This window comes from Sceloporus occidentalis, unplaced genomic scaffold (assembly GCF_023333645.1).
Source record: "Sceloporus occidentalis isolate IW3139 unplaced genomic scaffold, rSceOcc1.0.p SCAF_7, whole genome shotgun sequence".
Classification (NCBI taxonomy): domain Eukaryota; kingdom Metazoa; phylum Chordata; class Lepidosauria; order Squamata; family Phrynosomatidae; genus Sceloporus; species Sceloporus occidentalis.
The window spans coordinates 51447374-51468132 of NW_028316987.1; the positions used below are offsets into that span (position 1 = coordinate 51447374).

A 20759-nucleotide genomic window follows, 5' to 3' on the forward strand; every position below is an offset into this window, starting at 1 on the left:
AGACGTTTAGCCTTCTCTGTCAGAGCTCTGGTGACCAAACAAACTACAATTCCCAGGATTCCCTAGCACTGAGCTGACAAAGAATCTACTTTTTAATAGCCTTTTTACATGATATGTCCTAGTCCCTTTTCTTCATCGTTATGTCTTTACAGATTTGTTTTGTTCAAAATCTAAATAAACATTTTAGAAAATAAAAAGCTCATTCAGAACTCTAGACTTTTTGAGAATCCCAATTTAAAGAAAGTAACAATGGCTGTTGAATCCCCACTACCGCAGGGGATATGTCTGTATCTGAAATTGATGTGAATGTTATAACACACATGTAACACACAGTATACAGGATCCCCCCCTTTCTATATATATATATTTTTATACACACACACACAAGAAAGCAGAACTTCCACTCTATATTAACTTTAATTGGAACTCAGATATATAACTGCCTAATGTTCATCTTGAGAATGGAACAGGTTTGTTTTCTGCTGCTCCAGGGACTAGGCCATGGAACAATGGATTGCAACTACAGTATAGGGATATTCCACCTAAGTATTAGGAAGAACTCCTTGACAATAAGAGCTGTTCAACAGTGTGTTGGAATCTCCTTCTGGAGGCTTTTAAGCAGAGGGTAGATGGCCATCTGTTAGGAATGATTTGTGTATTCCTTAATGGCAGGAGGTTGGCCTGGACAGCCCTTATGGTCTCTTTCAACTCTGATTCTATGAAGAAGGCCACATTCTATTTCCTCCTTTTTCACACAGACCATGTGTGAGGCAGATCTGCAGGTTGGCTACGACTCCTGGTTCAGAAACCAGAGACTATTCAGTTTTGTTTTAAATAAGAGGGCTGTGTCAAAATTTGATAGTCAAAAGTCAAGCATTTCTTTATAATCCTGCCCATGAAGTGTCAGAATGGAACACATTTTACACTGTGAACAATGGCTTGCGCCTGTGCAGTGGCCAAACAATCATACCTTCCTAAATCTGATGTCTTTCAAAAAACCATCTCCCAACAAAGAAAATAAGGGCATAAACAGAAAAGACTATCAAACATGCTTTGAAAAAATGCTGCAGTTGTCCAAAATGTTTAAATCCAAATATGCTGGATATTTATCAGCTGATTTTACTTGCAGACCTCCTTACATTACCTTTCAAACAAACGTGTCATTTTCAACAAGTTCCAAAATTGCACATTTTCCAACAACTCTTCAATCAATGTATAAATTAGTTGCCACCTAATTATTTTTGGAATTAATTTGGTTCGTGCCTGGCAGTACTATTTTCTAAAACAAGCTTTTATTTTTGAAACACCTACAGTCAAGACTAGTTCATTAATCCATAAAAAAAAAAAAAAAAAAAAAAAGAACCAGTGACCTGCAGTTCGCAAGCTGAGCCTTTCAGTCTGAGGTTGCTAATCTTACTGTAATGAAAACACAAGACAGTGGAAATCCAAAGCCTCTAGCTGACTTTATTATAATGAGAAATTTATAAGCAAAAAAATCAGCGGTAACGGTGAAGCTGCAAGGTGTTGCGCCGTCTCCAAGCAGCACGGCGTGAGCCACCAATTGTGTGATGGAACTTGTGACCCTTGCCAAGGCCGCGGCTCTTCCTGCCAGCAGAGGTCAAGCCACGCATCTCTCTGTGTTTGTGGACTGGCATGGTGATCCATTGGGTGTCTGGATTGCGTCTGATAGCCTTGTGGAAAGGGTCGACCAGGATGACTTCAAAGAACTTGTATGTGGAATCTTCTCCCACCCAGTAAGAATTGAGTACTCTCAGGGCTCCACAGTGGCGGCCAGCACGTTCCTAGATGTAAAAGCAGAGTTCAGGTTAGCGAAGAACTGGAGGTTAGAAGGATGGCTGGTTATTAAAAAAAACCACCTGAAAAGCTTCATACAAAAAAGAGAAAGAGGATTTGTCATGGCATTTGGCAGCTACAACAAAGGTTGTTAAAAGCAATGTAAAGTCGAAGGCTTTCATGGCCGGCATCCATAGTTTTTTGTGGGTTTTTCGGGCTATGTGGCCATGTTCTAGCAGTTTCTTTCTGACGTTTTGCCAGCATCTGTGGTTGGCATCTTCAGAGAATGCTTTGCCTGGTCAAAAGCTTTATTAAAAATAGAGAACTCTTTATAAAGCAATGGGAAAGAGGCTGTGTTCACACTGCAGAAATAATCCAATTTGACACTACTTTAAAAACCATGGCTCTATGCTATGGAATTCTGGGAACTGTAGTTTGTTGTGGCATCAGAGCTCTCTAATAATGAAGGCAAAATGTCTCTCAAAGCTTCAAATCCCAGAATTCCACAGCACTGAGTCATGGCAGTCAAAGCAGTGTCAAACTGGATTATTTCTGCAGCGTGCATGCTGCCCCTAAAATCCTTCCAGCCTTTAACCTTCCAGTGAAACATGATCAGGGACTATCATGGTAGAACAGACATCAACCAAATACCAAAGTTTAGATGTAATGCAGAAGGGAACAGTGTAAGCCCACCCCCCAGATGATGTCTGATTGCAACTGCTATGGCTGTTCACCACTTGCTATCTAGGATTGATGAAAGCTGCCATTCAATAACATCAGTAACTACACATTCCCCATTTCTGACAGAAGGCAAAAAGGGGGGTGGTAAGGCAAAACAAAGAGCACAGTATGATTAACTTTGTCATTAGATTACAATGCCTCACAGTATCTTAATTCCTGAAATAATACTTGTCTGCACTGGGTTTCCTAAATACTGTATACACTATATGCCATATAGAGTAGTGTATGAAAAAGAAATACTAGAAGAACAAGAAATGCAAGTAGCATACAAATCTAATTAAAAATAACAAAATGCATGCTGCCTGCCAACAAAAGAGTTCCTGAATTTCTAATTGTCTTTCTATAGATGCCCAGGTTTATGAGATAGGCCCTGGTTGTTGTTGGTAGTGTGCGCCTTCAAGTCATTTCTGACTTTGCAGCCCTAAGGCAAATCTATCATGGGGGATTCTTGGCAAGATTTGGTCAGAGGAGGTTTGTCATTGTCTTCCAGAGGCTGAGAGCATGTAACTTGCCCAAGGTCACCCAGCGGTTTCATGGCAGAGCTTGGAATTGAACCGTGGTCTCCAGAGTCATAGTCCAACTCAAACCACTACACCATATGCCCACCTTTATCAGATTGGACCTTGCTTTTCTAGGAAAAGTTCCCTATACATTCTATACATTGCATATTACCCCATCTTTAAACTATATAATCCCATGTTTTACCTCAAAATTAGAATACCAAAAATGCATTATATCAAGGGTGCCACTGTTGTTCATTAGCCACATCACATTATTTTCTCAATGTAAGCTAATAAAATTGTTACTCTGCCATTGTTTTCCAACTCAGTAATACAGTGTGCCCTTGCCTTAAGCGGGGCATCCATTGCAGACCCCCGTGTAAGGCAAGTTCCATGTATGCTCGAGCCCCATAAAAAATAATGGGGCTTGTGCATGTGGTGTGGTGCATGCACATTTTCTGGTTGTCACTTGGTGCCGCGTATGACGTGGATGCATTGTATTAAGATCACTTATGGATGTATGAATTAAAGGAGATAAAGCCATATCATAAACCAAGAAAACAGAACTGATTTATGGTATGTTGTGCTGGAAAAATTTACCGCTTAAGCAACAATTTCAAACTCATTTGGAAGCAGAAAACACTATAAGAAAGTCTGACAATAAAAAAAATACCTCACCTCTGCTACAGATTGCAGGCTCCGGGCAAATTTCAGCTGGTTAACACCATGATGCACGGGTTTACCATAAGTAGCACCCTTAGGAACTGGACGCTTACGGCCACCACGACGAACACGGATACGGTAGATGACGTAGCCTAAGGCAAAAGCAAATAGGTGGGAAACAACAGAATTTAACAGCCAAAGTATTTACATTCCTGCAGACATTCATCTCCATTTTATATTACTTCTAACTTTCTAATGAAGAATATGTTTCAACACCTTGTCACTTCAGCAGTGCTCTTAGCTGAATGATGTATAGAAATAAGCCTGCTGTACATCTAGTTGTAAGGATGGTCATACATCCAGCTGGGCTAAACATACAACCCAAGTTCAGTTTCATGTCATCCCTAAAATCATTGTTACCTTGCTTAGCTTTATATCCCAATCTCCGAGCTTTGTCTGGTCTGGTGGGACGAGGAGCTCGATGAAGAGCAGACAGCTGGCGATACTGCCAACAGCGGACACGCAAAAGGAAACGCATCACATCGGACTGCTTCTTCCGCCATAGTTCTTGGATATACTTGTAGGCACCCATTCTGACTTACCTGCAAAGAGAGAGACATGTCTGCGTCACATTGATTCCCCCCTTAGATAAACACATACCTGTATTTCCCTCCTTCAAGAAAAGGGAAGCTTTTTAAAGGTTTTTAAGCAGAAGCTGGATGGCCATCTGTCGCAGGTGCTTTGACCGCATCTTCCTTTATGGCAGGGGGTTGGACTGGGTCACCTCTGTGATCTTTTCCACATGATCACATCATTTAATAAGACACTACTGGGAAGAACATGCTGCTGTGCTCTTTTTGACTGTACCACAGGGAGCCCTTAGTATCCGCTGGGGCAGTGGTCCTCAAACTGTGCCCTTTAATAAGAGAGTTTGGACTTCAGTTCCCAGAAGCCTCAGCCACGTTGCCTGGGATTCTGGGAGATGAAGTCCAAAAGCCCTTAAAGAGCAGAGTTTGGGGACCGCTGCGCTGGGGCTCAGTTCGAGGACTTGCCATGATGGATACCAAAATCCATGGATGCTCAAGTCCCATTAAACACAACGGAGTAACGAAATGGTGTCCCTTATATAAAACGGCAAAACCAATGTTACAGTTTGAGTATTTTCAAGCTGTGGATACTTTAATGTGTGGATAAAAAACCCCGTGGATATGGAGGGATGACTGTAGACAGGACCTATTTTCCAAGACGGTGGAGACCTTGCAACAACGGCTGCAGCACTCCCTTCGCTGTGAGGACCCCACATCTGGTCACCCAGGGGTCCCAAAGACACTGCAGAAATAACCCAGTTCGAGACCGCTTTGACTGCCCTGGCTCAATGCTAGGCAATTCTAGGGACTGTAGTTCTGTGAGACATGGAGCCTTCTCTGTCAAGAGAGAGAGAGAGAGAGCGCTCTGGTGCCCCAATGAACTCCAGTTCCCCAGGGCTCCCTAACAGCACTCAGCCAGGGTCTCGATACAGGGCTATTTCTGCAGTGTCTTTGGGAGCAGCTATGGAAGAGGAGTCTTGCCTGGCCCTCCTTGGCCTCCTCCTAACCTTCCAACCCGCCTCGCTCGGGAGCCTTAGGCCCAAAGGCCCCTAAACCCGCCCTCCTCGCCTTCCCCGCCAACGAAAACCCGTCCGCCTCCTCTGCCTGCCTCCCCTCCGTCCCCCTCGACCCCAAACGGACCCCGGAGAGCCCCACAGTTTTAGGATGGCAGCGGATTCAACCCGCGACAACTACTGTCTCCGATCCTTACCCGACGGCGCCCAGAGCCGGAAAGGAAGAGACACGCGTCCCACAATGCTTTGCGGCGGAGAGCGCACCACGCGCGCGGGGGGGCTGCTCGAGGAAGACGTTCTGCCCAAGAGGCTGCCGGGAAATGTAGTTCAGTAGGCTCCTCCCTCTAATGAACTGGGAGGGAGAGAGAACGCTGGGGGGAAAGTCACGAGACACGTCACCCCCCCTCTATCTCTGTCTCATTTTGTAAAGAGAGAGGATTGGGTCTGTGGGGAACTAGTGTCCATTATGAACATGTCTTTTGGAAATGGAGAGCTGTGTTTGCCCTCAAAGCCATGCTAGTTATACATTCCATGACTTTATATACATATATTTTCCACACTGCAGCAATAATCCAGTTTGAAACCCCTGTAGCTGCCTTGGCTCCATGCTGTGGAATTCTGGGAATTTAACTTTGTCCTGGGCCTGGGCCTTAATAAAGCCCTGACTATGTATATATATATATTCCCAACATGTGGTGAAATATAAAGCTCATATCTTACACATTTAGCTTATTATTATTATTATTATTATACATATATATATATATATATATATATAGTGTATATATATTATAATATTTATTATTATTATTATGGTATTTATACCCCGCCCTTCAGCCCTAAAGGCTCTCGGAGCGGCTTACAATTATTATTATACAATATAATAATAATAATAATAATAATAATAATAATAATACATTTTATTTATATCCCCGCCTTTCTGGAAGGATCTAGGTTGGTTACAATAAGGATATATAATTAAAATACATAATACATACATAACTAAAAAAAAATCACATAATCCTCATATCCCCCCCACCCTGAAACTAAAAATAATGACAAACTACAATTCCCAGAATTCCATAGCATAGAGCCAAGGCAATTAAAGCAGGGCTCAAATTCGATTATTGCTGCAGTGTGTGGTTACAGCAAACTGGTTTGTCAAGGTTGGTTTGGTTTGGTTTTGGGTGACACCGAGGCTGCATCCACACTGGAGAAATAACCTGGTTTGGCACCGCTTTAACTCTTTTGTGGCTCAAGGCTATGGAATTCTGGGAGTTGGAGTTTGTTGTTGGGCCCATCTGGACCCCACTACAAACTCCAACTCCCACAATTCCATAGCCTTGAGCCACAAAAGAGTTAAAGCGTGCCAGACCGGGTTATTTCTCCAGTGTGGATGCAGCCTTAGCCTATGAGGCGCTCTGGACATGCTCAGGGGCCGCCCTCCAGGTTTGGAGCTGGCATTCAGTATTCATTGACTTAGTGAATGCTGACAAGGTGCCTCAAAATGAAATATCCAAGTAGGATATTTGTTTCTTGTGTGTGTTTTAGGAGAAAAGTAACAAACCATAAGTAGCAGCTTCCCCTTTTAAATGTACAATCATAATAATAATAATGGGAACGTTGGTCTTGCAGTCAGTAACATCTTTTTAAAGTAGTTAAAGTTCTTAAAGTAGTAGGGAACCTTCTTTAACCACTGATCAAACGCAATAACAACTCCACAATATTTTGTATATTAAATACAATTTCACTATTGTTGTTGCTGCTGTGTGCCTACAAGTTGTTTCTGACTTATGGCAAACCAAAGGTGATGCTATCATGGCGTTTTCTTGGAAAGGGGGTTTGTCATTGCCCTCCTCTGAGGCTGAGAGAGTGTGACTAGCCCAGGGTCACTCAGTGGGTTTAGTTGGATGAGCCAGGATTTGAACTCAAGTCGCCAGAATCTAGCTTTAAATCACTATGCCACACCTCTCTTTATTAACCCACCCATGAGGTAGGTTAGGCCATGGTCCTTAATGGGTTTTATGGTGAGTGGGCCTAAAGACCCAGATTCAAATCCAAAGAAAGACATACATACATACACCATATCTCTATGCACTACAAAGCAGATAAATAAATGGCTGAATTTCTCCAGCTTTTATAGCTGTAGTTTATGGGCGATGAGGGGATTCCAATTAGCTTTGATGTGTGTGTCAGGCAAGTTTGTCATTTCAATTTCATTTGTTTCATGAGGAATACTAATACAATACTTTGTAGGTAGGATACTCCTGAGAAGTTTCTAAAATATTAAAATAAAATACTGTATGCTTTTAAAGGTCCAAGGAATATTGTCACTGCAGGGTTTCTAGGCCTTATGAATGAATAGTCAAAGGGCTGTAACTCAGTCCTGCTTTTTCAAAATGTTATATCCTTTGTGACAAACACTTATTATTTATTATATTTATTATAATACTTTCACACACACACACACTGACTATATATTTTTCCAACATAAGGTGAAATATAAAGTTCATGTATCTCACACATTTAGATAATCATAACATTTCCTTCATTAGATGTCTGTCTGTATTTGTCACCTGCAACCTATGACATTTTAATAACACTTTTGCAGCTGAAGCTTCACAATGTATTTAATGCATATCCCGAATATTTTAGTGTTTACTTTGATATTGCATGTTTTTACTTGTTATTGTCCTCTGTTGGCTTCCAGACGTTTTCTTCCAAATTATCTTGCAAGCACTGTGTGTGTGTGTGTGTGTATATATATATATATATTTTCAAAGTGGTGCTTCTTGGACTGGTGCTGGTCCCTGAGTTTATAGTTTTGGCAAGTATAAACAGAAAGAAATAACTGCGATGTAATTGCGTTAATGTGCTGTTGTTTCTCTGTTGGATGAAAGGCACAATATATATTAAATAAATATTTTCTGTTTTGTTGTCTGACTAATGGTAGTTGCAGATACGATCAACATTTGTGATTCTTCGACAGGATTTATTCAACCAAGTCAAACAGCCTAAAGGAAAATGGGAAAGGGCTACAAAGTGGTGGTTTGTGGAATGGCTTCAGTGGGGAAGACAGCCATTTTGGAACAAGTTCTGTATGGTAATCACAGAGTTGGTAAGAGAGATGTATGTTCTAGTTATTTTGTTTTCCATAAAGTCATAAGACAATTATCTGGCCTAGTTAATAATTTAATAAATGAGCAATACATTTAACATGGTAGCGGTCGCACCTATGATATAGTTTTTGCATTGTTCATCTTGTGGACTAATGAACCCAACTGAATTTGTTTGGAAATTTGAGTCATGGAAGAGATTTCGGTTTCGCCAGGCATTAAACAAACATAAACAAAATGGTGATTCCATACAGTGGACCCTTGTTATACGCTGGGGTTTGGTTCCAAGATCCCTGTGGATAACAAAATCCGTGGATGCTCAAGTACCATTAAATATAATGACATAGCAAAATGGTGTCCCTTATAACAATGGAAAATCAAGGTTTGATATTTGAAATTTATACTTTTTGGAACATTTTCAAACCGTGGATGCTTGAATCCGTGCATAAAAAATCCGTGTATAAGAAAGGCCGACTGTACTTGGCTTTGGGATATAGCACCTGTCATGATGTCTCTTTAGAATAAATGGAGCAGAGCAAAGGCAAAGCCTTACCAATGTGTCTCTGGGCATTTCAGTTTCCTGCCTTTGGGGGCAAGTCAGCTTGTGGCAAACATGAATGGAGCATTCTGCCTCTGCTATGCTCTTGGCAAACTTTCTCCTTATTTTCTGTAAATGCATGCTTGAACTTGCATAAACTCTGAGGATGTTTGGGGCAGGATGGTCCCGAACAGTGGCCACAGACTGAGGAACTTGTGGCCCTCCACATATTGGGAGTCCAGCTTTCATCAGTTTCAGGCAGCCTGTCCCAGAGCTTAACTCTCTAAAAGGCTCTCATTAAACCAGGAGAACCCAAAGGCCATTTGCAGTTGTGCTTTCTGGCTGGTCTAGGGCCCTAAATCATGTGGTATATGACTCACAATACAGGTTAAAATTGCTCCCCTGCTGCAGTCATTTATTTGGAGTTTCCTTATAACTCTTAAAATGTTCTCCTATACATGAATTTTTGCAATTTATATATCTAAGTGTTTTTTAAATCAAATAATAATTTGATTATTAGCCATAAATAATGAAACAAGAAACTTTTTCAGTATTGAGCAACGAATAACTTTTTAAAAATTAGTATACAGTACTGTGTTTCTTTTTCTTCTTCTTCTTCTTTGAAAGGGAGAAATAATTAACATTCCTTGTTCTGGACTGGTGAGTGTGAGGGATCCTGTGAGTAGTAGTTCATTGATGTCTATAGGACTATGGGTTACTCACCAGTCACGCCATCTTAGTGCAATAATTGTATTTGCCCCCAAATAAATAGTACTCTTACTACTGAACATGAAGATCAGATTTTGTGTATTGAGGGATGCATCTGCAAAAGCAAGAACTCAGTGTAAATTGTATTCCACTTGGAGAAGGATGCCCTATACATTTAGACAATTTATAATGGCTCATTGTTCAAATTGTAACAATATTACAATAGCAATATGAAAAAAATACAAAAACAAATCATTTGTTGACATGTTCTGTCATGGAAAAAACATGATCTGGCAAGTGAAAACAGGGTATCAGGATCATTACATCCAAAAGCCACAAAAAGTGATACCTTTATGAGGCCAATAAAAATGCACAAAATATATTTTGCAAGCTTTCAAAGCTCGATTGGCACCTTCATCAGGCCTCATCATAATTTGTTTTCTCCTGCAATTTTAATACCTTTGCCTGATGAAGAAGCCAGTAGAGCTTCAAAACCTTGCAACATGTGTTTTATACATTTTGGTTTGTCCGATAATGGTATCACTGTTTTGTGGATTTGGGATGTTATTGCACTTTGCTACATGGGCAAGACAGCTACTCATGAATATGTTTTCTGGATCATTACCGTTATTGATAATTAAAACAATCCATCACATGGAGGGGAAAACAGTATACTTTTTCAAATATTTCTGATTTTACAGGCGTTTTCTCCTTTTGAAAATAATAGGTGCAGAATGTATTTCGACAATAGAAGATGTTTATGTGGCTTTGGCTGAAACAGATCGAGGAGTCAAGGAACAGTTACGACTGTACGACACCTGTGGGGTGCGAGAGGGCGAGGAATTCCCCAAGCACTACTTCTCTATTGCAGATGGTTTTGTTCTGGTATATGCTGTGAATAGCATGGAATCCTTTGAGACTGTGGACTGGCTCAAAAAGGAGATTGACAAACTGAGAGACAAAAAAGAGGTAAGAAAAAGATAATCCCTTGATCGCTTCAATCCCTCAGTTGTCTTGGCTAATATATGATAGCACAATGTATTGAGGACGAGCTCATTACCTAAACCAGGTTTCTCATTAACCTGCGGGTCAGGCAGTTTTGTATGTGCCAGAAAAAGGGGAAACCTCCACTTGTAAGAGGTACTGTTCTCTTGGTGGCATTTAGTGTTGTGTAGGTGAGACTCCTCCCCATTGCATTCCCTCTGAACAGATTTGTGGGGTAAGAGTAGGGGGAGGAAGCTATTCTTCTGGTGAAACACAGTAGGGTAATATTCTCTCTCTCCGTCCTGGTACATTTTTTAAATCTTTTAGTGTATCTCTTTCTTTTCAAGCAAGGCGCCTGAAGATGTCTCCCCTTTCCAAAGAGTAAGTGCAGAATGATAGCTAAGTCTCATGCTAATAGTCCCAGTGGGGATTATACCATTTTAAAAAAGTTAATGTAAAATATTCTTAAAATCCATTAAATGGATGGTAGTATATCTTCTACTTACATTCACACTCACTTGTCTGGTTATTATTTTATGCATTTTATTATCCTTCCTTGAGTCTTATTTCAAATGTGGTGGTGGTTGAGAAATTATAATAATAGCAATACTATGTGCACTGGCAAAGCAATGGATTTGCAGGGAAATCAGGGAACATAATGTCTGTTTTGTTGTGGCTACTAAATCAAACCCTTCACATAGGAAAGTGTTTCAGTGGTTGCTTAATAGAATTCCTGTAGCATGGCAAGCTGAATTATATATCACCTACACACAGCACTCTGTATTTTCTTGCTATAAATGATATACACAGAGAAAAAGAAAGGGAAGGAGAATGTGTGTCCTTATTGGACCTCTTAACTAAGTGCCTCGAACAAAGAAGAAAGCACTCTTCTAGGGCCATTTAAAGTAAGTGTGCGTATGGATACAGTTATGTAATGCTGGCTGTTGTCAGAGCATCTTCTTACATAATACTCAGGGTTTCCTGGTTGCATTGATTAAGGCAGTGGAAGAAGGCCTTACCTCTCTCTCACTGTCTCGTGTAGCAGTCATACCTTATTATGTAAACCACCACTGATGCTGGGATTTCCTTGTGTCTCATGAGCTGGTACTAATGAGGAAACAGATTGCTGCATTCTAGCACAGTGACAGGCAGCTGTGACCCTCTGGGTGCTTGGTCCTCTAGAAGTTTTGGACTTCAGCTCCCAGAATTCCTGACAGTTGGCCAATCTGGCTGGGTCTTCTGGGGGTATAAGTCCAAAACACCTGGAAGACAAAAGTTTGGGAGCCACTGATCTAGATGATCCTGATTTGAACTGTGCAGTTCTGACCCTGTAGAATGGGATGGTAGAACTGACTATAGCGTGGGTGTTAGTGTTTTGGTGATGGTGACAGTGACGGGGTAAATATCATATTTGAATGTACTCTTAGGTGAAGAATGGGATAAGAACATTTCTATCTAATGTGCTGTCAGAAATGTGGGGTAGAATATTTTTCAATGGAAAATTTTCCATGCCCTGTGTTTGTCTGGGCTGTTGTACTCCAATCAGTCCTTAGTGAAACAGAGTGTTCATTGATTGCGCTGAATCAGATTTTTCTCAGCTTGAAATATAACTGATAAGTACTGCAGAGAGTGAGTGAGGGCCAAAACAGACCAGCAAAAAACGCCAGCTTTGGAGTGGCATGGGGGCATGGCGTACACACATCATGTTGCCCTGCTGACCACAGTGTCATGGCATTTCTGTGGTGCTGCGTTTACATGCACCACACCACAGAAACACCAAAAAGCTGCTGCCATGGTGGAAAAGGCACCTTTTTTCCACTCCAAAAAGGAGCTGCATTTTGCTGGGTTTTTTTAGTGCCAGAAAAATGTTGGTGAAGAGCTGCCCCTTTATGATTGTCTCTTTCGGCCCTGAGTGAAGCTTGCGGTAATACAGTTATACCACAGCAAAAGAAAAATAACCTGTCAATATAAGGTATACTAAGTAAAGCTTTCTTTAGCTGTGTGTCCTTACAAAGACAGTGTTCTTTCAGGTACAGTCATTTTTTTTGGTTAAGTATAAGGGAAATACAGTACTGTCTTTCCATTATTAAAAACATTCCAACAGATTACATGAATCTTGGAATCTGTTTGAATATGACACTTGGGCCATATGTGCTAAATCAGGTAACATTACTGTATTTAGAATATTGGAAAAAATTCCAGAAAAAAATCAGTTATTTTTTCTGGAAAACCCATATCACTATGTGCTGGTTTTTATTTTCAGATAAGGTTTTAAAACACATGGGACAGGGTGCAAAAGTGCTCTCTTATATTATTAAAATTCTTCCATCTATGCAGAATGAGAATCCCTACCTGTAATCTGAAGTAGTACCATCCTTTCTAACACTTTGGCATTGTACTCCTTCATTTCTGCTATGTGCTCTTGAGTGTGTAGAACCACCTCAACAGTGTGACTGTTCTAGGCTGCCTTCAGCACCATTTGGTGGAAATGCACAACACAAACATACTGAATAAGTAAATAATAGCAAAGAGCATGGACACAGAACGCTATGTTGACTGGCAGGGTTCTTTTTAAAAAGAAAAAAAAATACAGCCGTTAAACTTGCAGCCCTCCAGACTGCTCCACCATCTCTAGACCATTGGTTATGCTGATGATGGACTAATCTGAAAACATTAGGAAGGCCACAAGGACCCACCATGGGTCACGCTCACACCCATTCCTAAAACATATTTTCCAGCTTTCATTACCAAACCAGAAATCATGTGTTTCCAGTTGGGGGGGGGCAGGAAAGTCACTTCTACGTTTAAGCAAAACTCTTTGCCTTGCTGTAGAGGAGAACTGGTACTTCTGGAGGCTTTTTCCCTGTAGCTGTTCATGCATGCTTAGTAATGGTTTCTGGAGACAGCTCCAATTTACACGACCCTGTTCTAAGTAAGCACCTACAGCTACTGTGGGGTCAATTAGAGTAGGATTCTGATCTTTCCCAGCTTAAGCTCTACTGCATTATTTATGCGAGGCCCACTGCTGCACCTCAAGATTGAAAACCTGTGTTTCTCCTGCTGGACAGAGAATGAAGAGGATAAGGGAGGGCTGGGCAAGCATTAAATGGCTATGTAAAAAGGAGTGTCTAAGGGGCTTTGTTAACTGAGGTATTTCTGTATTGCTGATTATAGACTGGATAGCTTTGGCTAGTGCCCAGATGTGTTCCAGGATCATCCAGGGTCTATTACAACTATAATAGACTAGGGCAACGGGTTGTTATATCATGACGACTGCTTTGTTTACTTATAAATTTGTTTCCTTTCTTGATTATATAATCAGTTGCTGTAGCAATGCTGACTGGACTGCTTATGAGTCAGCTCCCTAATTTACCAAGGTACACTTCGTGGAGGTACCTGAACCTTACAACACCTATGCTCAGGGCAATCAGCCCCAAGGTGGCATCCTCTAGGTGTGTTGATAAAAACTTCCATCACTCTGGGCCATTTGCACATTGGCTGTGGCTGATGGTAGTTGTAGTCCTATGCATTTGATTGCTTCCGTGTTGAAACAGAGACTGTTGTCCAGAAAAGTACCTTATGATTATTGTCCAATTTAAGGTGAAGTTGAATGAGAATAATATTCTTCGTTCTTCTCTTTTTAATGATAGTATGAAAGTATCTGAATTCAGGTCAGGCTTTCAAGACAGCACAATAATGGACAATAGTAATCAGAAATACTCTTCAAAGGGTGACCTCAAGTTTACTGCAGTTCAAATTTGGAATACCATACCTCAAAGTGAATTCACTTTCAGAACTATACAAATACATTTACATCTTTTGTACTCTGATGTTAGGCACAATCCCAACTGCACATTCATAGAAGAGAAATTTATTAGAAATATTGCCACATGTCCTAAATGCTACATCTTATCACTAGATATAATTGTATTTAGATAAAACCCATGAAATTCTAGGATAACTAAGGCCGTTCCGCACGGGCGTAATAGTACGGACTGGGTCCGTACTAGGGTTAGAAAGGGGCATCCCTTCCGGACACCCCTAACCCTAGTACGGATCGAGTCAGTACAAAATAGTGGCGCCCGTTCCACATGGGGGCCGCCATGACTATGTCACCACTGCACTGCCTCCAAACGAGGCAGCGCGGTTGTGAGTCGTGCCGCGCGAGGGCATCTAGAGCGCCCTTTCCGCTGTGCAAGAAGGAGCTCCGAAATGGAGCTCCTTCTGTGGTTTGCGTCGCTGGTACAGACTTTAGACGGCTGCGCCAGCAACGCAAGGGAGAAAGGGGCCAAGTGGCCCCTTTCTCCTCCTCCCCACCGCCATCGGGTGTCCTTGGGGCATGAAGCCCCAAGGACACCCATTTCCAGGCCACAGGGAAGTGGCCTTTTGCCGCTTCCCTGCGGCCTGGAAAACGGTGGATTGGGGCCTCGGAGGCTGCCGTTCTGGCAGCTGAGGCCCCGATCCAGCGGGGAAAGGGCCGGTTACAGGCCACCCCAAAGGGGTGGTCTGTAACGCGCCTATGCTACAGGGAAAAAAGTCAGACTAAAAAGGAACTGGATTCTTCCGCTTCTTCCCAGAAAGTGTACAGCTTCACATGTACATATAAATGCATTGGTGCCAGGGCGACTCTGAAGGGGTGCCCCTTCCAAAACCTAACCCTAATTGTGCGTATAAATGCCCCGACACAGAAGTGCATTTAAAAGAGACGGAACTTCCATACTCAAGCAGTGAGGTTGGCAATGCCCAAAAGAGAAAGTATGACATCTCTCATGGAGATGAATACAACATACACAAAACAGACAGTCAAAGAGGGGACATGGGGTGAAGGGGGGGCATGATTGTACCTTGCTGGCATCTTTATGGGCACACCTTTGCTCTGATGCCCTGTCCCAGTGAAGTGAAGTAGTGCACATGCGGATGTGTGCAAGTGCACAGGGAGAGCCAAGAATTGTGAGAAGTGGACAGCTCTTTTAACCTGATTGTTTTGAAACCTTTAGCAAATTCTATATAGTTTCACACCTTTTAGAGGATGTATGAAGAGTGTGCAACCCTCCAGATGTTGCTCAACTTCCATCATTCTTCATCACTGGCTATGCTAGGGCACCATCTGGAGTGCCACAAATTCCCCGCCTTTGCTTTTGAGAGCATAACCATTTTAAACACTCAGAGCTAGGAACACATTCCTTTTTACAGTCAGTTTTTTTCTTGCTGGCATTAGACGGATTAATTGTACAATTTGCACCACAAGTGGGGACTGTATAGCCCTCCAGATGTTGTTGAGTTGCAACTCCCATTGGCTCCAGGCAGTATAGCCAATGGTGAAGGATAATGGGACTGATGATTAAAATGTCAGGAGGGCTACTTGTTCCCTATCCCTGTTTTACAGCATGATCACAGCCATGAGCAGACAGATGTTTACATCTTTATCTCCATATCTTTTGATTGCAGCAGTTGCAAACAATTAAAAATTAAATTTCATCCACAAACTATTGGGGTTACAGGCAGCAGCACTCATTGTGTAGTCATATACTTCCAGTGTCATTGCAGAGAATGAGATGTGCAAGACAAAGAGTTGGATCCAGGCTTAGTTATACTTAGAGTAGACTCAGTGAAATCAGCAGGAGCTGAGTGACTCATGATTAATCTAAGTCATGACTGATTTCAGTGGATCAGTTTAAAATATGACTAAGTTTTAATCCATCTGAAGGGATGTAGTGGTGACCTGTCTCAAGCTGCGTGTTCTCATCACAGTGGAATGTTTGCCATCTAACAAGTGGTCCTCCCCACTTTTAAGACTAGGAAAATATTAGTGATTGTTGATAATGTCCTGTCTCTGTAGTTCTCTTGAGTCCTTGCATGTTATCTGGGCCACGTGGTGTTTAAATACCCTTCCATGTTCTTCATGGAATCTGCCATGAAATTTCAACCATTGAGCTTTAGCAACCAGTAGTGGCAACTGCTCACTCCCATGTCAGTGGAGCAGCGAATCCATGCCAGATTTTAATATAGATTTTAATGGAGCTAACCCAACGTGCTGATCCTACTTTGGGGATATTCCTTTGAAGTCCTTATTAAAACATGAAGTGGATGTATTGTCCAACTGCGTTGGAAGCCATTAGCAGCCAATGGTACCCAGCAGGAAAGGTGCATATTTGCTAAGCAGCTGGGCTTCCCTATGTGTGTGAGAGAAGGGATAGGTAAGGGGAGATTGTCATCAAATTCTGCTCTGAACCAGGAGCTGACAGTATATGGACATGGCCAAGGTTCTAGGGCCCATCAACTGAACTAGCACTAGGGAACTTCATTTTGGCATGATCTTGATTAAATGATGGTAATTGGAGCAGCATCAGAAAATAATAATAATATATTTTATTTATATCCCGCCTCTCCCTATGGATCAAGGTGGGTTACAGTAAAACACTATACTACAGCATCTCTTAAAAACCTTTGCTTTTCAGTCTTGGGAGGTGTCCCAAATGAGCCTGGTTTTTCAGTCAGAGAACTAAGGAGAGATATGAACTTTCAGAAGGCCTTTCTGAGAAATGTCTCTTAATCTAAATGTTTCTAGAGACCCTTTTATAGAAAAAAAGCCATTACCAGAAAGGATTGATATAATTCCAAGCAGGGCTCACTCATGGGTGGGAAACTGTGAGAGAGAAACCACACAAGAATGTCAATCAGATGGATCAGTAAGTGTGAACTGATACTCCTGCCATGGACCAGTCTTGTCTTGAGCTTTAGAAAATCTATTCAGATGTAAAATATGAACTAGTGCAAACTGTCCTCTTAAACAGCACTACTGTATTGAGGCTTTATGTATTTGTAGGTGTATGTACACACACGCAGGCCCCTTTTGCTTCTCTGTTTGTTATGATTGCTAGGGAGTTATCCCATTTCACATATTAAATTCTCCTTTGTGATTTCTGCTACTAGCCAGGGTCGGCTCTGTCAATAGGTAGAGTGAGATTGGAGGTTATAAAACAGATGTTGTGGGTCAGGGCTATGGTGCCCTATGGCCTGCTCTGTGCCCCCCAAATTAGCCCACTGTTAATTTAGCAGGATACTGATCTGCTAATAGTATTATCATGGTTAACTAACAATTAAATTGATTTCTGCATGCAGAATGCAACAGGGGCACATCTTTGTCTCAGGCAGCAATATATCTGGGGCATTTTCTGTCTTGGCTGTTTAAAATTTCTGATATCTTATTCCTCAAAAGATTGGAAGGTTGATATGCTGTAAAGCACTGTAGGTACTTGATGCTTTAAGATGAGATGTTTGAGTTAAAAAGAGGAGGGGGGAACCCTTACAATTTTTAGACAAAAGAGGAGTTTCTACACAGTGGAAAGAATCAGGCAGATAGAGAAGGGGGAAACAAGTAAGAAAGGATCAAAGAGAGCCACAGGTACCAAAATTAAGATCAGAACAGAAGATGAAGCTTAGAAGCAAAGAAGAGAGAAGAGAATAGCAGCAATCAAGCTGAGAAAGTAAAAGAGAACAATCTCTTCAATATAAAGGGAGACAAAAAGAAAGTTGTAGGTTTAAAATAAGCTGAATAGCAAATTGTTTCAAAACCAGAACTTCAGAGTCATAGCTCACTGTGGAGTTAAATAGAAACAAGGCCTTTGACATGCTTTATACTAGCCTAGATTTGGGGCTATCTATCTGAATATGGAAGAGAAAGATTAGCATTTTAAAATCATTTAAAGTACTTTTGCAAAAGGTTGGTGACTATTGCTTACATTGTTGTTGCTGTTGTTAACTGCCCTGGAGTTGACCTCGACTTGTGGTGACCCAATGTATGAGACCTCCCCAAGCAGAAAGGATCCATCCTCTCCCCTTATTTACAGTGAGGACAGTCTGCCATGTAGATACATTTGTTGAAGAGGAACAGAAACTCAGTGGGCTTTTCAGTCATGCTCAAAATAGGTTATTTTGAAATTCCTCTGGACAAAAGGTTGAAATGTAGGATGCCCTGTCCTCTTGCAGGTCCTGCAGGTTCAGACTTTGGCCTCTGAGTCCAATCATCTGGCAGGTAGTCATTGTCTCTTTCTACTGTCCTCTATCTTTCCTAGCATTGTTGCCTTTTCTAATGATTCATGCATTCTCATGATGTGGCCAAAGTACAACAACCTCAATTTAATGATCCTGGCTTCTAGGGGGAGTTCGGACTTGCTCTGTTCTAGAACCCATGTTTGTCTTTTTGGCTGTCCACAGTTTCCTCAGTACTCTTCTCCACTACCACATCTCAAATGACTTTATTTTCTTTCTATTGGGTTTCTTCACTGTCCAGCTCTCATATCTGTGTATAGTGATGAGGAATGCCATGGCTTGGAATATCTACAATTGTTTTTTGATGGTTATATATAAACTATATTGTATTTCAGCACTGCAGCAGCTTAATTGGTATCAAAAGGTCAGAAATAAATGTTCAAGAGAACCTCAAAGCATTCTGGGAATTGTAGTTTGTTGTGGCACCAGAGCTCTCTGACAGAGAAGGCTAAATGCCTCACAAAACTATAGTTCCCAGAATTCCATAGCATCAAGCCATGGCAAAGTGGTATCAAATGTGTTATTTCTGCACTGCAGGTGCAGCCTTAGTCATAATCAATGGGACTTTAGAAATGGCTAAATTAAGCCCCATGGGCCTACTCTGAATATGACTAAGTCCTGGTCCAATCCTGTAATATGAAATTGAACAAGATGCAACACTGAACACAGGCAATGCCTGAGCTAATAAGGTATTTCCAGAGGGATTCCTTCAATCCATTGGCCCACTGAACTGCCTCCTTGGAATGAAAGCAGCTGTTCAGGTTGCAGGCATTGGGACCTTTAACTCCTTTCTCCATAAAATTAATTGCTGGATTGGATATTGGTACAAAATGTGTACTTTACCACTGAGCCTTGCCTTCCATGATTCTGATTTATCGTTTCCTTCCTTTCAGGGGTCAGTTATTGTTTTAGGCAGTAAGATGGATCTTGTGGAGGAGAGACAAGTAGAAACTGAAGTAGCACAGCAGTGGGCTCGACTGGAGAAGGTGAAGCTGTGGGAAGTGACAGCAACAGACCGGAAGACACTGATGGAGCCTTTCATGGTGTTAGCAAGCAAACTCTCTCAGTCTCAGAACAAATCAGCATTTCCTTTGCCCGGACGGAAGGCCAAAGGCAATAATGACGACAACTAAAACTGATGTGGGGGGGAGGGGGGGAGCAGTGCCTTGAGTTGCCGATTCTTCCTCCTGCTGAGCCAAGCATTCCATTTTGCTGTTCCTTTGGCACTTTGTGAAGTGTTAACCATGTTTCAAGCTGCTGTTGAATCCCTTTCAGTTTCTAAAGCAGTTGAATAATCTGGGAGATTATTCTCATGGGTGAGAATGGTTTTGAAAGCTTCTGTATAAAAGCACTGCATGGATCATAGTTGTCTGTAGTGTTCTGTTGATTCAATAAGCATAAAATGGCAGGTGCTAACAGGGAAAAGGAAAACAGGCGGAGCAGGAATAGAATGGAGTATCCTGAAATTGGATATGGCTGGCTAGAATTCTGAGCAGGACGTTCCATGTGGTAAGATTTTGTTGCTTAACCCTCTCATTTGTTTGAAAAGGCACATACTAGAAGAGAGGAAACAAGTTTTTCACAAGGGGTGGCGCAGAGGCAGATAAAATCTAACACCACTGGGAAAATCTGGATGCAAAAGGATCTCGTAGCACCTTTGAGACTAACCGAAAGAGAGAATCTGGTAGCATGAGCTTTTGTAGACTTGAATCTACTTCCTCAGATGCATATAAACATCTTAAGTCTCAAAGGCGCTACGTGATCCCTTTTCACTGGGATTTGCATTAAATACTTTACCACATGCTCTCCTTATGGGGAGTATGTCAAAGCAAGCTTCTTCTACTTCTTTTTAAAAAAGAACTTATCTGTGAATTGTTCCTTTGTAAGCCAACATACTGTAGGATTGCCTACAATTTAAAATCAGTAGGATTGCTTGCAATTTAGTTTCTTAACAAGCTAAATATTTAATTCTCTGTTTTAAAAAGTGTTAAAAGCTCAAATGCATCAGCCAAAAAATTCTCCATAAAAAGAAAGCTGAAGCCAGTTATAAAATGTTGGTTAGA

The 20759-nt window shown here is 41.4% G+C and overlaps 2 protein-coding genes across 7 annotated transcripts; one reads left to right on the forward strand and one right to left on the reverse strand.

The window, feature by feature from the left end:
• Nucleotides 1–1444: 1444 nt before the first annotated feature.
• Nucleotides 1445–5578, reverse strand: RPL15 (ribosomal protein L15). The gene is made up of 4 exons (XM_089532938.1): nt 5496–5578; nt 4119–4300; nt 3714–3850; nt 1445–1802 (listed from the first exon to the last, which is right to left on the reverse strand). The coding sequence occupies exons 2-4, from the start codon at nt 4288–4290 to the stop codon at nt 1497–1499; spliced, it is 615 nt and encodes a 204-aa protein (XP_089389064.1). The 5' UTR covers nt 4291–4300; nt 5496–5578; the 3' UTR covers nt 1445–1496.
• A 23-nt stretch (nt 5579–5601) lies between these two features.
• On the forward strand, nt 5602–19843 carry NKIRAS1 (NFKB inhibitor interacting Ras like 1). Of its 6 annotated transcripts, none has more exons than XM_089531329.1 (4): nt 5602–5623; nt 8288–8416; nt 10388–10629; nt 19590–19843. In XM_089531329.1, exons 2-4 carry the CDS (start codon nt 8323–8325, stop codon nt 19827–19829), a joined length of 576 nt encoding a protein of 191 aa, XP_089387455.1. In that variant the 5' UTR covers nt 5602–5623; nt 8288–8322; the 3' UTR covers nt 19830–19843. The 6 variants fall into 6 exon arrangements, with proteins under 6 accessions (XP_089387455.1, XP_089387454.1, XP_089387457.1 ...); XM_089531328.1 differs by lacking the exon at nt 5602–5623 and adding an exon at nt 5663–5740; XM_089531331.1 differs by lacking the exon at nt 5602–5623 and adding an exon at nt 6745–6795.
• The last annotated feature ends 916 nt before the right edge of the window (nt 19844–20759 follow it).